We start from the raw sequence: 13,432 nt of genomic DNA on the forward strand, positions 1-13,432 counted from the left end.
ACAGCTGAGAGTGGGAGGAAAGCAAACATTTTATGGAGAATACACACAGTGTGTGTATCAATAAATTCTCTGCCGCAGATGTTGACATGACTCTGCTGTGAGTTTAGGGTGGGCTGAGTGGGGATGCTTTTGACTTCTTCCTTTAGGGACCTGAAATGCACGCTTTACCCCATTGATTGGGAGGTTTTCATTCGTGGGCGTTTGCCTAGCAGATTTTCTGTGCCATCTTCAAATAGCTCTTAAAGAAAGAACTCAGTCTGGGCAATTTCCTTCAGGGAACAGCAGATATCTTCGTGGATCGCTCCCAGAAGCTCTGCTGAAACTGTTTATACTCAGCAGCTCTGACCACACTCGTGTTCCGGAATTCTCCGAAAACAAACAGCTGAGCAGAGCTGTGAATGTAAGGTCTGCAATCGAGGCTGCTAAAATGAATACTAGTGGGCATCTTACAATCCATGTTCAATGGTCTTCGCTTTTGGAAAAGCCCTTCTCTTTTTATGACCTGCCTGCCTGACTTGGTCTCCTTCGCCACAGAGCATACCTTAAGCGTACTGACTGAGGGGCTTGGGAGCTGTGGCAGCGGCTAGAGGGAAGAGTGAGATGAGTACCACTTGGTTTTTCTGCGGAAGTGCAAGGACCCAGAGGATGTCTTCCGTCTAGACCGGCTGGCTGGAGGATGCCGGCTGACCTACCACTACACTAGAAGCTGGGAAGGAGGGAACACCGCGTCCCAGGCAGGTTTCCTGGTAGGGGTGATGCTTGATGAAAGCCGAGGATGAGCAAGGATAAGGTACAGGAGGAACAAGGCGAGTTTATAACACGTGCTGGAAGCACAGGAGTGTCGTGACACTTGATCTGTTTAGAAGGGGTCATAGGTATGTGGTGACAATGAAGGTGAGCTGAGTCTTTGAAAGGCCTCGCCTCACTTATAAATCCCTCTAAAAGAGACACACAGTCTAGGCCCAGGAAGCCTATTTTGCTGCCGATTTGATGCCTTGAAGATACAGGCAATTAACCCCCTAAAGAAAACAGGCACGATTTTACCCAAAGTGGAATATGCAACTGGTTCAAACTGGCCACTTCTGCACAATTCATTCGCTGATGGACTATTTTCCTGAACAATATTCCTTTTGGTTGATCTACACTGTGATTTTAAAAATCTGAGCAAATGTTTAAAAATCGGGAGATTTTTCTAGGACAGTCTGGATTTTCAGCTGTTCTAAAAAATCCAGAGATCGGGCAACACGGGGCCTGCATCCTCACCTGGGAAGGTTCCAGCGTCCCCCCTACGTGGGTGCAGTCTGTCCTGTTCTCCACCTACCTCTCCCGGCATGCGGGGCTAGCTGTCTGGCTCCTTCGTGTCTGCAGCCCCTGGTGACATGGTCCGACTCCTGTGAGGATGTCCTGCTTGAGCTCTGCTGTGTGGGCAGCCTCTCAGCTTGCAGCTGAGCACACACACCTGTAACCTAGATTTGCAAATCTCACCTGCAGCATCGAGACCCCCTGCAGCCTCCCAGGAAGGGGGGCATGGGAAGGGACCATATAGCCATGGAAATGTGCACCGCTGATTTATTTACACGAAAAAGTTAGGAACAGACCACCGAGATGCCCTACAACAGGGGGCTCTCAAAATAAGGTTTTTTTACTTAGTAAGTTGTTAGGCAGCTAATTAACAAACTAAGTTTGGGGCAGGCAAAGGGCTTTGGCAATGTTAAGTTACAAAAGGGGATCTATCACAGGCTGATCCCAACTATATAAAAGTATTTATATGTATAATAATGGTAATAGCTACATAAGGTATGGAATGTGGGTTTAAAATGTGTTTTTTAATACATTTTTTGTGATTACAAAGGTGACATGGGGCATTGAAGAAAATAAGGTTAATAAAAAGATAAGGAAGAAAAAATAAGGAGGAAAAAAAAGAAAGTCTCCGTTTGGGGCTAGTGTATCTTTAACACCTCCTGGGTATTTGCTAATCCCCTTCTAACCCCAAGGTCAAGTGCAGAGCCTTCTACTGGTAACACCAGCCAGCTAGACATCAATAGTATTTGTTCATTTAAATTGTATTTGTTTATGCTCGCCTTTAACTCATGCAGTGAATATGAGCTTTTCCTATGTATTTATAGACATGAAGGTTATTTTAGAAGAAAACACTGTAAAAAAAGCATTTGCACAAATATTCAGGTGGATGCTTTCTGCCTCGGAATGTCTTCACTTCTTTTCTTTATCTGCCCAACAGTGTGACTCTCAGTTCAGGAAACCATGGAGAAGAGTTACTGAAATAATATACACAAAGCATTTTGTAAAACGCCAGGAACTATGAAATACACAGAGTATTATTTTGTATGTTGTCAAGCACTATGAAACATACAGAATATTACTGTTATTTAAGTTTCTGTATTTGAGATACTATGTTTGCTTCCCCAGAGAGATATAGTCCCCCCAAATGCTAATGTTTTGAAAATAAAACCTAATATGGAACTTTTAAAATGCACAAGTGAACCCATTTAAATACAGGCGTTCAGGAGATAACAGCACAGGTGTGCGTGGCCAGGTCGGGAGTCCTGCAGGTGGCACGCAGTGACCCTCGTGGGGGAGCCAGTCTTGCTCAGAGCCGGGGAGGTTGCATCGCCAGCATGGAGTTCCCTGTTAACTTCAAAGAATGCCCATCAACAGGCACATGAAAAGATGCTCAACATCACTAATCATCAGAGAAATGCAAATCAAAACCACAATGAGGTACCACCTCACAATGCTCAGAATGGCCATCATCAAAAAGTCTACAAATAACAAACACTGGAGAGGGTGTGGAGAAAAGGGAAGCCTCTACGCTGTTGGTGGGAATGTAAGTTGGTGCAGCCACTATGGAGAACAGTATGGCGGTTCCTCAGAAAACTAAAAATAGAGCTACCATATGATCCAGCCATCCCACTCCTGGGCATATATCCAGACAAAACTCTAATTCAAAAAGATACATGCACCCCTGTGTTCACAGAAGCACTATTCACAATAGCCAAGACATGGAAGCAATCTAGATGTCCATCGACGGACGAATGGATAAAGGAGATGTGGAACATACTACACAGCTCCCGGGCGGGTTCGATCCCTGGTCGAGGAGCTAGATCCTGCATGCCGTAACTGAGAGTTCACATGCTGCCACAAAGATCCCACAGGCCGCAACTAAGACCCAGCACAGCGAAAATAAATAAATAAATAAATAAATAAATAAATAAATAAATAAAATTTAAAATGATGCTAAATAAGTAAATAAATAAATAAATAAACGTCTCAGTTTTGGGGTGTTTTGTTACAAAACACTAGATAACAAATACTTTTGGCCTTTGCTCTCCAGGCAGAGGGAAGTAAGCCCTCACATCCCTGTGAAGTTTGCACCTTCCATGTCATCGAAAGCCCTTATTTGAGCTGTGGTCAGTCTGTTCCTACGTGCTCCACGGACTTTAGCTTCCTTGAAGACAGGGTCTGGACCTGACTCAGTGGGTATCGACCTGGCATGGAGCATAGCACCTCAGACTTACGTGAACCAAGCAATGTTTTCTGAACGTCCAGGTGAGGAAGTGAGCAAGAAGGAACATCCATCAGTTGTGTGCTGGTAAACAGGCTCTCCAACATGGCAGAAAGTCCTGCTTTGTGATGTTTGCCAGTTTCCATGGTGTAAATACGGACGGTCAGCGCATGAGAGACTGGGAGGAGATTCGAGCAATCCAATCAGCTCTCACGAGCTGGTACTGGATGGCTTCAGCACAGCCCTGACCCCAGTCCTGACACGCCGGCTCTTCTGCAAAGGCAACAGTTACCTTCTAAGACATCATATTAAGAAACCTGGGAGGACGCAGGGAATTCCAGGCCCTCACAACCACCTAGCTTGTGGCCAGTCTAACTCAAAGCAGTAAAAAAACTCTAGAATTCAGAAGGAAGGAAACGCTGATTTTAAACCACAGTTCCCGCTACTGTGACATCCAGCACGGCTGACAGTGGAAAATCACACATGATGTTCACCATCTCAGCAAACACACCTGGTCCCAGCATCAAATTCCCAGAAGATCAGAACACACAGTGTTGCCACCAGGACTCTTCAGAACCTGCTCCCGTACAGCAAAGCTTATCTCCCTCACTTTGAGACTCCTCCTGATTGTCACATAAAGAACTGTTTACACACACAAATCCACTGCCTGTTAATGAACACATTCCCTTTAACTTGCATAATCAACACTAATCTCGTGGGTTAATTAGATTTTATGTGCATTTGATTCAGGAGATTTAATTTGACCTCTGATCTCGTGCTTAGAGCAAGGGACCCACGCACGCATTTCTTTCCAGCCACGTTTTCACAAGGCGAAACATCCAACGCTCACCCCTCAGATGTACTAACAATCCTTCTTGGGGTCATGATGGTGAAGGTTGGTGTTTGATCCAGGAAGCTGTTCAGGACACCAGATGTGTTTGCTGGCTACACATGGAAGGCAGGACTGAGGAAAGGGTCTTACAGACAAATGAACTGGGTGTTTCTATAAATTTATTTAGTTAGTTAGTTTTGGCTGCGTTGGGTCTTCGTTGCTGTGTGCAGGCTTCTCATTGCGGTGGCTTCTCTTGTTGCGGAGCACGGGCTCTAGGTGTGCGGGCTTCAGTAGTTGTGGCACGAGGGCTCAGTAGTTGTGGCTCGCGGGCTCTAGAGCGCAGGCTCAGTAGTTGTGGTGCACGGGCTTAGCTGCTCCACAGCATGTGGGACCTTCCCGGACCAGGGCTCGAACCCGTGTCCCCTGCATTGGCAGGCGGATTCTTAACCACTGCGCAACCAGGGAAGTCCCGAAAGAACTGGGTGTTTCTAAATGCAGTGGAGCATTTGTAGAGTTTTTCTGGGCAGGCTTGAAGTGTTCACTTAAGAAAATACATCCAGTAATGGAAGTGGATGTTTCTTCCTTTAGCGCTAATCCCTTCAGGAAAATACACTGATGGACTGTACCAAGAGCCCTAAAAAACGATCTAACTTTTTGATTCTAAGAAGCCACCTTAAGCAAAAAGAGAAATGGACAAAGATTCATGTGAAATGTGGTTTGCTGCTGCATATTATCTATGAAAATAAAACTTGGAAACAAATTAAATAGCCCAAACTATGGATATGGTTATTTATGTAATGTTAAATCTATGTGATGGAATCTTAAAATATTTCTGAGGAATATTTAATGTCAAAGGAAGATGTTATCAATTATAAGTGAAATTATCTTAAGAATCTGGATATATATTATGGTACCAAATTTGTAAAATAAGTGAACCTACTACGCGTTTACTATACACGGATGTTATCTATGTATTAAACATGGGAAGAAAATGAATCAACGTTAGCAGTGGGTTATCCTTAGGTAGAAGGGATATTGATATACTGTTTCAGTTTTTTCCTCATATAGTTGTTTTCACAAATATTCTAAAATGAGTATGTGTTGCTTTTATACGCAGAAAGCAATTATGTTAAAGAATAATCCAGAATGTCTGTCTAAGACTCTCACATACCATCCCTACGCATCATTGCCACTGACTGTCACCTCCTGTCTTGAAAGTCCTCCTCACTGAAGACTGAGTCTAATCCTTTATGATTCTGACACCTGTTCTGATGCGTGTCCTTCTTCTACCACCACCAAGTAATACTCTGACATCAGCTGGGTGTCCTACACTTCACCTCAGTTCTGACACTACCTACCTGGAGATCGTGTCCGATCCCACAGGTCAAGGGCTCAGTCCCACAAGACTGTCCCCACCTTCAGGTGCCAATCGCAAGTCCAGGCTGTCCCCTGTGCTTCTGACCCTCGGGCTAAAGATTAGAGGCTCCCATGACCCCCTCCTTGGGTTCCATGAATTTGCTGAAGCGGCTCACAGAACTCAGAGAAACATTTCACTCACCAGGTTACTGGTTATTATGAAAGGGTCTAACTCAGGAACAGCCGGTGACAGAGGTGCACAGGGCAAGGCATGGGGAAAGTGGGCGCAGCTTCCACGCCCTCTCCAGGCGCCACTCTCTCCAAATCTGCACGCCATCACCAACGCGGAAGCTCTCCAAAGCCAGTATTTTCGCGTTCTTACGGAGGCTTCATTTCATGGGCACCACTGATTACCTCATTGGCCACTGGCTATTGAACTCAATCTCCAGTCTCCCTCTCGTACACGGAGGCCAGGGGTGGGACTGAAAGGTCCAACCCTCCTCCAATCACATGGTTGGTTCCCTGCAACCAGCATCTTAAGGTGACCTAGGAGGCTTTCCAAAAGTAACCTTATTAACGTAAACAGAAGACAGCTTTACGCTCTCATTCTGGGAAGCTGCAAGGGTTTTCAGAGCTCTATGCCAGGAACAGGGATGAAGACCAAATATGTATTTCTTAGTATAAATCACAATATCACACCCTTTGCGCAAAGGACAAACACTCTGTAAGAAAGCAGCCTCTGATAAGCAAGGGCAACGGCAGGGCCACGGGAGATGACACAGCCTCGAGGACATGAGCGTAGGTGAGGAGAATGAATAAGCCTCCGCAAAGCAGAACAGACCGTGCAAACTAATTTCTGCTCCCAAACCCAAACGACAGAGCCCCAGAATCAGGGCCCTGCCCTTCCTGCCAGAGATGCCAGAAGGCACAACAGGTGAGGTAAGTGTCTCCGGATTTCCAAGCCAAGGTGTAACAGCTCCGCTAAGCAGTGGTTACTGTGAGTCTAAGGCAGGGATCTTAGGCGGAGACCGGGTCATGGGACCCCGGGTCACCGATGCGGAGGGAGGGGCGCCCGCGCTTACCTGTTGCGCGCGCCGGGTGCCAGGCGCTGGCACACCACCGCGGCGGTGGCGTGCTTGCCGCCGTTGCCCAGCTCCTGCTTGACGTCCCACTGGCGAGGCTCGCTGGTCCGCGTGCTCAAGATGTTCACCCCCTTCTTCACCTTGGCTCTGCGGGGACGAAGAGAGCAAGAAAAAGCCAAGAGATTACCGACTCGGCCTTTCCAAATGCGCCCAGCCTCCGCTAAGCTGCGTGCGTGGCTTTTTCGTTTTTCTGCTTTTTTCATATCCGGTGGCACAGTCAGAAGAGGGGCCTCAGAGGGGGAGGATGCCGGGGACTTGGCGACTGGAGTGAGAGGGGGATCTACCCACAGACCCAGGAATCACGGAACTCGCTGTTCAGGTCTGAGGGTGAGGGAAAGCGGCCTCAGGCAGTCCCCGAACCAAGAAGTAGCTCAGCTGAGCGGTCAGGAGAAAAGCCAGCCTGCCCAGGCCAGTCATTCTCAATCAGGGGCGACTGTGTCCTGCGGGGACACGTGGTGATGTCTGGAGACATTTTAGGTTGTCTCAGCCGTGGGGAGGGCGCTGGCACCCAGGGACGCAGATAAGCGGCCTCCTGATGCACAGAACAGCCCTCCCAGCCCCAGTACAGACTTGCCCAGTCCAAAGTGCCCAAAATGCCCAAGTTCAGAAACCCTGGTGGAGGTGCACACACTGCTTTCTCCACTTTGTAGCTGTGTGACTTTGGGCAAATAATAACCTCTCTGGGCCTCACTTTCCTCCCCTGTAAATGGACATGATAATAGTAACCCCCAATATACAGCTGTTGTGATGATGAAATGTATTAACACATATAAAGAGATTGGAACACTGTCGAGTGTACAGCAAGCACTTAATAAATGTTAGTTATGGTTGTATCACCGCAGGCAGGTCCCCAACCTGCTTCCCGTGACTTGCTGGGTCTCCTCTGGGAACAAACTCAGCCAGGGACTTTTTAAAAAAGGCAAAGCACTCCTCTTAGAACTGCTGTTTTAGCTATGTCTCTTAGCCTCTCTGAAACTCAGGTTTCTCATTAATAAACTGGTGAGAAACATATCGGATCGAACACATATACCTGCTTATCCTCTTTTCCCAAATCCCACTTAAAGGAGAGTCGAGGGGACTATTTTTAAAGACCCGTGATGATGGGGAGAAAGATGCAGCAAACATAAACGATCTGGGGACCAGTAAGCTGATGTACAAGGGGGTAAAAGGGTCAGCTGAACTTCCAAACTAAGTCGTGAGCCGTCAGCGAGAAAAGCGAAGAACCAGCAGAATTTATGCCACGGAATCCCCCCACCTCAGGAACTGGTGGGGCCACTAAAAGTTGGAGTCCATGAGGGCTAAAATAAGGACGATTAGCCAAAAGTATGTTTATGAAGCAGCCAGATGCAAACACGCTTCCCTTTCCCTGTAACAGGGTGACTGCCAGACTCCATGTCGGGCCTGGGGGACCATGAAGATTTGATACCATGACAAAAACAGAGTCACTATGTGACATCACACACACTGAACATTGAGATTCCTAGGCCTTTGTCCCCAAAGCTGGACCTTCACCGTCTAAGAAAAATACCAGATTCTAGACCATTCGGTACTGACCCTGGTTACTGGTCCAACCAGCCAGCCAGGTTACTTTTCAGTGAAGCTTGTAGTCACCAAGGCCCATCTACGGGCTCAGAGCTGCTAATGGTTTTTAGTCCTTCATTTTTTTTTTTTTTTTAATATGAGCAAACAAGAATCAAGAATCTTAGGACACTGAAAAAGTTTCTACATGACACATGGAACAAAACAGGCAAAAAAAAGAAGAAAAAAGAAATCTGTAGAAAATAGAGCCTATGCAGGAAAGACCACAATTAACAGAATACACAATCATTCACATTCACAGAGCCATCAGAGAAGATACTGCAATCATGAAACAAAAACAGATTGCTATTTAAAAAACCCAGAAGGGGAAAAATGAGCCCTTGGAAATTAAAAATATTATAGAAGAAATGGAAAATCAGTGGAATGGTTGATGGATAGAGTTGAGGACATTTGTCCTAGGAAGCAGAAAAAACCCCAAAGAAATGGAAGAGGATTACTTTGAGGTTCAACATCTGAACAATATAAAAAACACACAAAGGGAGAGTAGGAATCACCAATGAAGTAATTCAAGAAATTTCCCCCAATGAAAAGATGTGAGTGTCCAGATTGGAAGGGCCTCCTGGGTGATGAACACAAGGACCCACCCCAAGGCACAGGACTGATACAGCTTAGGACACTGCGTACAGAGAGGTGAATTCTGCAATCCTCCAGACTGCAGAAAGAATCAGGGATCAGAATGGATTCAAGATTCATAACACGCACTCTGGGAACCAGAAGGCGATGAAAAATATCTTCAAAAACCGGAGGGGAAATGATTTCCAACCTAGCATTTGATATCCAGCCTAATGACGAAGAAAATGTTTCCAGATATGCAAGTTCTCCAAAAATTTATTTCCTACATCCTTGCTCAGAAAACTACTTGAAGATGTGCTCCATCAAACATGGGGGTAAATATAGAAAGAAATCATGAGACCCAGGAAATGAAGATCCAATGCATGACAGAGATGAACAGCAGGTTTGTGGTGAATAGAGGTCCTGGATAACAGCTGAGCGCCACCATGGAGAAATTCTGGCAGCACGTCTTCAGGAAACTGGAATTTTCCTAATAAATTTGATGTGAATGAACGTTCTAAGAGGAGATTTAGATAATCAGTAAAGAGTCTGGGAATAAATCAGAACAAAATAAACAGAAAATGAAGAAAAAGAATAAAACCAAATTAGTTTTTAATTCTGATGATAAAAAATCATTATGCAGGAAAGGAAAAGTCATCATCATTTAATACTTTTACTGTGATTAGCATATGTACTTGTAATATTTTAAACACTGATTATTAATGTAGATGAAATATGATTATTATTTTGCAGGGATGGAGACATAGGAAGGAGTGGGGGAGAAAAGGGAGAAAGATCCTTATTTTTCATAGTGGGAAATTTATAGACAGTGCCTAAAACTAAAAAAAAAAAAAAAAGAAAATGATGAGGTGTCAGCCTTACTTACTATGTCGTTTAGTGATATGGACATAAATACCAAAGTAAGAATTTTGCCTCTGTACAAGGAGAAAGGCAGTGGAAGGGAACAGAGTACTGCAGCATTTCTTTCAAAATAACTTTTAATTTTGAACTACTTTGATAGTTTGAGATTAACATGAAGTTGCACAAAATACAGAGTGCTCATATACCCAAGCTGCCCCCTGTGATGCTCTCTTATATCATCACAGTACATTGTCAAAACCAGGAAACTGACATTGCTATGTCAGTTCTATGTATGTCATTGCTATGTATGTTCATGCTATGAACTCATGTTCAGACCTTTAGATTTCACCTGTTTTCACGTGCATTTTTTTAAAAAGTTTATTTTATTGAAGTATAGTTGATTTACAATGTTAATTTCTGCTGTATAGCAAAGTGATTCAGTTATGCTATGTATATATGTGTGTAATATACATTCTTTTCCATTATGAATATGGAATACATTCATATTCTTTTCCATGATGGTTTATCACAGGCTGGTGAATAGAGTTCCCTGTGCTCTACAGTAGGACCTTGTTTTGTTTATCCATCCTATATATAAAAGCTTAAGTCTGCTCATCCCAACCTCCCCCTCCATCCTTCCCCCACCCCCGTCCCACCCCCTTGGCAACCACAAGTCTGTTCTCTATGTCTGTCACGTGCACTTTTTTGGGGGGGCATGTATAGTTCTATAAAATCACATCACATGTGTAGACTGGAGTAACCGTCACCACAATCAGAACACAGAAGAATTCCATCACCATAAAGACACTCCCCTAATGTTACTTCTTAATAGTCAAGCCTGCCTACCACTCAGTGCCAACAGACTCTGATTTGTTCTCTATCACTGTAATTTTGTCACTTTGAGAATGTTATATACAGTTTTTACCAACAAACTCTGCAGAACTATTTGACTCCTTAAATTCCATGCAAGTTATCTTATCAAAGTAATAGCTTAAAAATTACACACACACACACACACACACACACAGCCCTGCCCTGCTAACCTCACAGGGTGGAGGAAATAAATCCTTGTGAATAGTTAACAGGCTAGACATCGCCTAGCAAAGATGGGAGGCAGTGATAAAACACATCTCCCCTTTCAAGCCCAGGGTACCCAAATTAGCATCACCGGCCCTCCCCCCTGCCACCCCAGAGCAGCAAGAGCCTATCAGCAGCAACAGCACTTTTTCTCTAGAAACTTCTTCCAAGTCTTACTTTAAAGTGATTTGCTAAATGATTTCGCTAAATCATACTTGCCACTGTGGCCAGGAGAAGACCAAGGTATGCCTGAGGGACAACGATTAAAGACACATTAGCAGGCGAAAGCCCCCCTTTGTCCTCATGGACACCTTCCACCCCGACTGCCCACAGCGACTGCCTCCTGAAATGTGACTTTGCTTGAAATTGGGTTTTGCTGCATTTGGATTTTGCTGAAGACTGGAGGTTTCACTGAAGCTACAAATTGTTCTTAACACTTCATAGTTCAAGAAAATAGGAGGATTCTTGTTGACCGGTGCAGGGGCTGGTTTCATCTCTGAGTGGGGTAGGGTGATGAGCCTCTCTGAGATGGGAGGAAGGCACAAGTTTTAAAAGCCCAGTCTTCTTAATTAGGTGTTTTCTTTGCTGAGGTCAATGGATATTCCTATCTACCTCAAGGAGTTAGCTGTTGCAGGAATTTGGGTCCCAGGACCAGAAGTTTTGCAATGAAAGTCAGTGTTAAAACACAGTGGGGAGGGGCTTCAAGATGGTGGAGGAGTAAGACGTGGAGATCACCTTCCTCACCACAAATACATCAAAAACATATCTACATGTGGAACAACTCCTACAGAACTCCTACTGAACGCTGGTAAAAGACCTCAGACTTCCCAAAGGGCAAGAAAATCCCCATGTACCTGGCTGTGTGGCTGACAGGGTCTTGGTGCTCCAGCCAGCTGTCAGGCCTGAGCCTCTGAGGTGGGAGAGCTGAGTTCAGGACATTGGTCCACCAAAGACCTCCCGGCTCCACTCCACGTAATATCAATTGGCGAGAGCTCTCCCAGAGATCTCTATCTCAAAGCTAAGACCCAGATCCACTCAATGACTAGCAAGCTCTAGTAGTGGACACCCCATGACAAACAACTAGCAAGAAAGGAACACGACCCCACCCATTAGCAGAGAAGCTGCCTAAAATCATAACAAGTTCACAGACACCCCCAAACACACCACCGGACGTGGACCTGCCCACCAGAAGGACAAGATCCAGCCTCATCCACCAGAACACAGGCACCAGTCCCCTCCACCAGGAAGCCTACACAGCCCACTGAAGCAACCTTACCCACTGGGGGCAGACACCAAAAACAACGGGAACTACGAACCTGCAGCCTGCGAAAAGGAGACCCCAAACACAGTAAGTTAAGCAAAATGAGAAGACAGAGAAATACGCAGCAGATGAAGGAGCAAGGTAAAAACCCACCACACAAAACAAATGAAGAGGAAATAGGCAGTCTACCTGAAAAAGAATTCAGAGTAATGATAGTAAAGATGATCGAAAATCTTGGAAATAGAATGGAGAAAATACAAGAAATGTTTAACAAGGACCTAGAAGAACTAAAGAGCAAACAAACAATGATGAACAACACAATAAATGAAATTAAAAATTCTCTAGAAGGAATCAATAGCAGAATAACTGAGGCAGAAGAATGGATAAGTGACCTGGAAGATAAAATAGTGGAAATAACTACCACAGAGCAGAATAAAGAAAAAAGAATGAAACGAATTAAGGACAGTCTCAGAGACCTCTGGGACAACATTAAACGCACCAACATTCGAATTATAGGGGTCCCAGAAGAAGAAGAGAAAAAGGAAGGGACTGAGAAAATATTTGAAGAGATTATAGTTGAAAACGTCCCTAATACAGGAAAGGAAATAGTCAGTCAAGTCCAGGAAGCACAGAGAGTCCCATACAGGATAAATCCAAGGAAAAACACACCAAGACACATATTAATCAAACTATCAAAAATTAAATACAAAGAAAAAATATTAAAAGCAGCAAGGGAAAAGCAACAAATAACATACAAGGGAATCCCCATAAGGTTAACAGCTGATCTTTCAGCAGAAACTCTGCAAGTCAGAAGGGAGTGGCAGGACATATTTAAAGTGATGAAAGAGAAAAACCTACAACCAAGATTACCCAGCAAGGATCTCATTCAGATTCGACGAAGAAATGAAAACCTTTACAGACAAGCAAAAGCTAAGAGAATTCAGCTTCACCAAACCAGCTTTACCACAAATGCTAAAGGAACTTCTCCTTGCAGGAAACACAAGAGAAGGAAAAGACTTACAATAACAAACCCAAAACAATTAAGAAAATGGTAATAGAAACACACATATCGATAATTACCTTAAATGTAAATGGATTAAATGCTCCAACCAAAAGACATAGACTGGCTGAATGGATACAAAAACAAGACACATATATATGCTGTCTACAAGAGACCCACTTCAGACCTAGGGACACATACAGACTGAAAGTGAGGGGATGGAAAAAGA

At 44.5% G+C, this 13,432-nt stretch overlaps 1 protein-coding gene across 1 annotated transcript in view; it reads right to left on the minus strand.

Annotated features, from left to right (window-relative positions):
* LOC137776729 (transmembrane protein 132C-like) overlaps positions 1–13,432 on the minus strand; it is a 377,811-nt gene that overhangs the window by 121,514 nt on the left and 242,865 nt on the right. Inside the window, exon 3 of the mRNA XM_068563403.1 lies at positions 6,794–6,940. Within this exon, the coding sequence (XP_068419504.1) occupies positions 6,794–6,940 (147 nt within the window). The remainder of the gene's footprint in view (positions 1–6,793; positions 6,941–13,432) is intronic.

The sequence above is a fragment of the Eschrichtius robustus genome, chromosome 14 (assembly GCF_028021215.1).
Source record: "Eschrichtius robustus isolate mEscRob2 chromosome 14, mEscRob2.pri, whole genome shotgun sequence".
In the NCBI taxonomy this organism is placed as follows: domain Eukaryota; kingdom Metazoa; phylum Chordata; class Mammalia; order Artiodactyla; family Eschrichtiidae; genus Eschrichtius; species Eschrichtius robustus.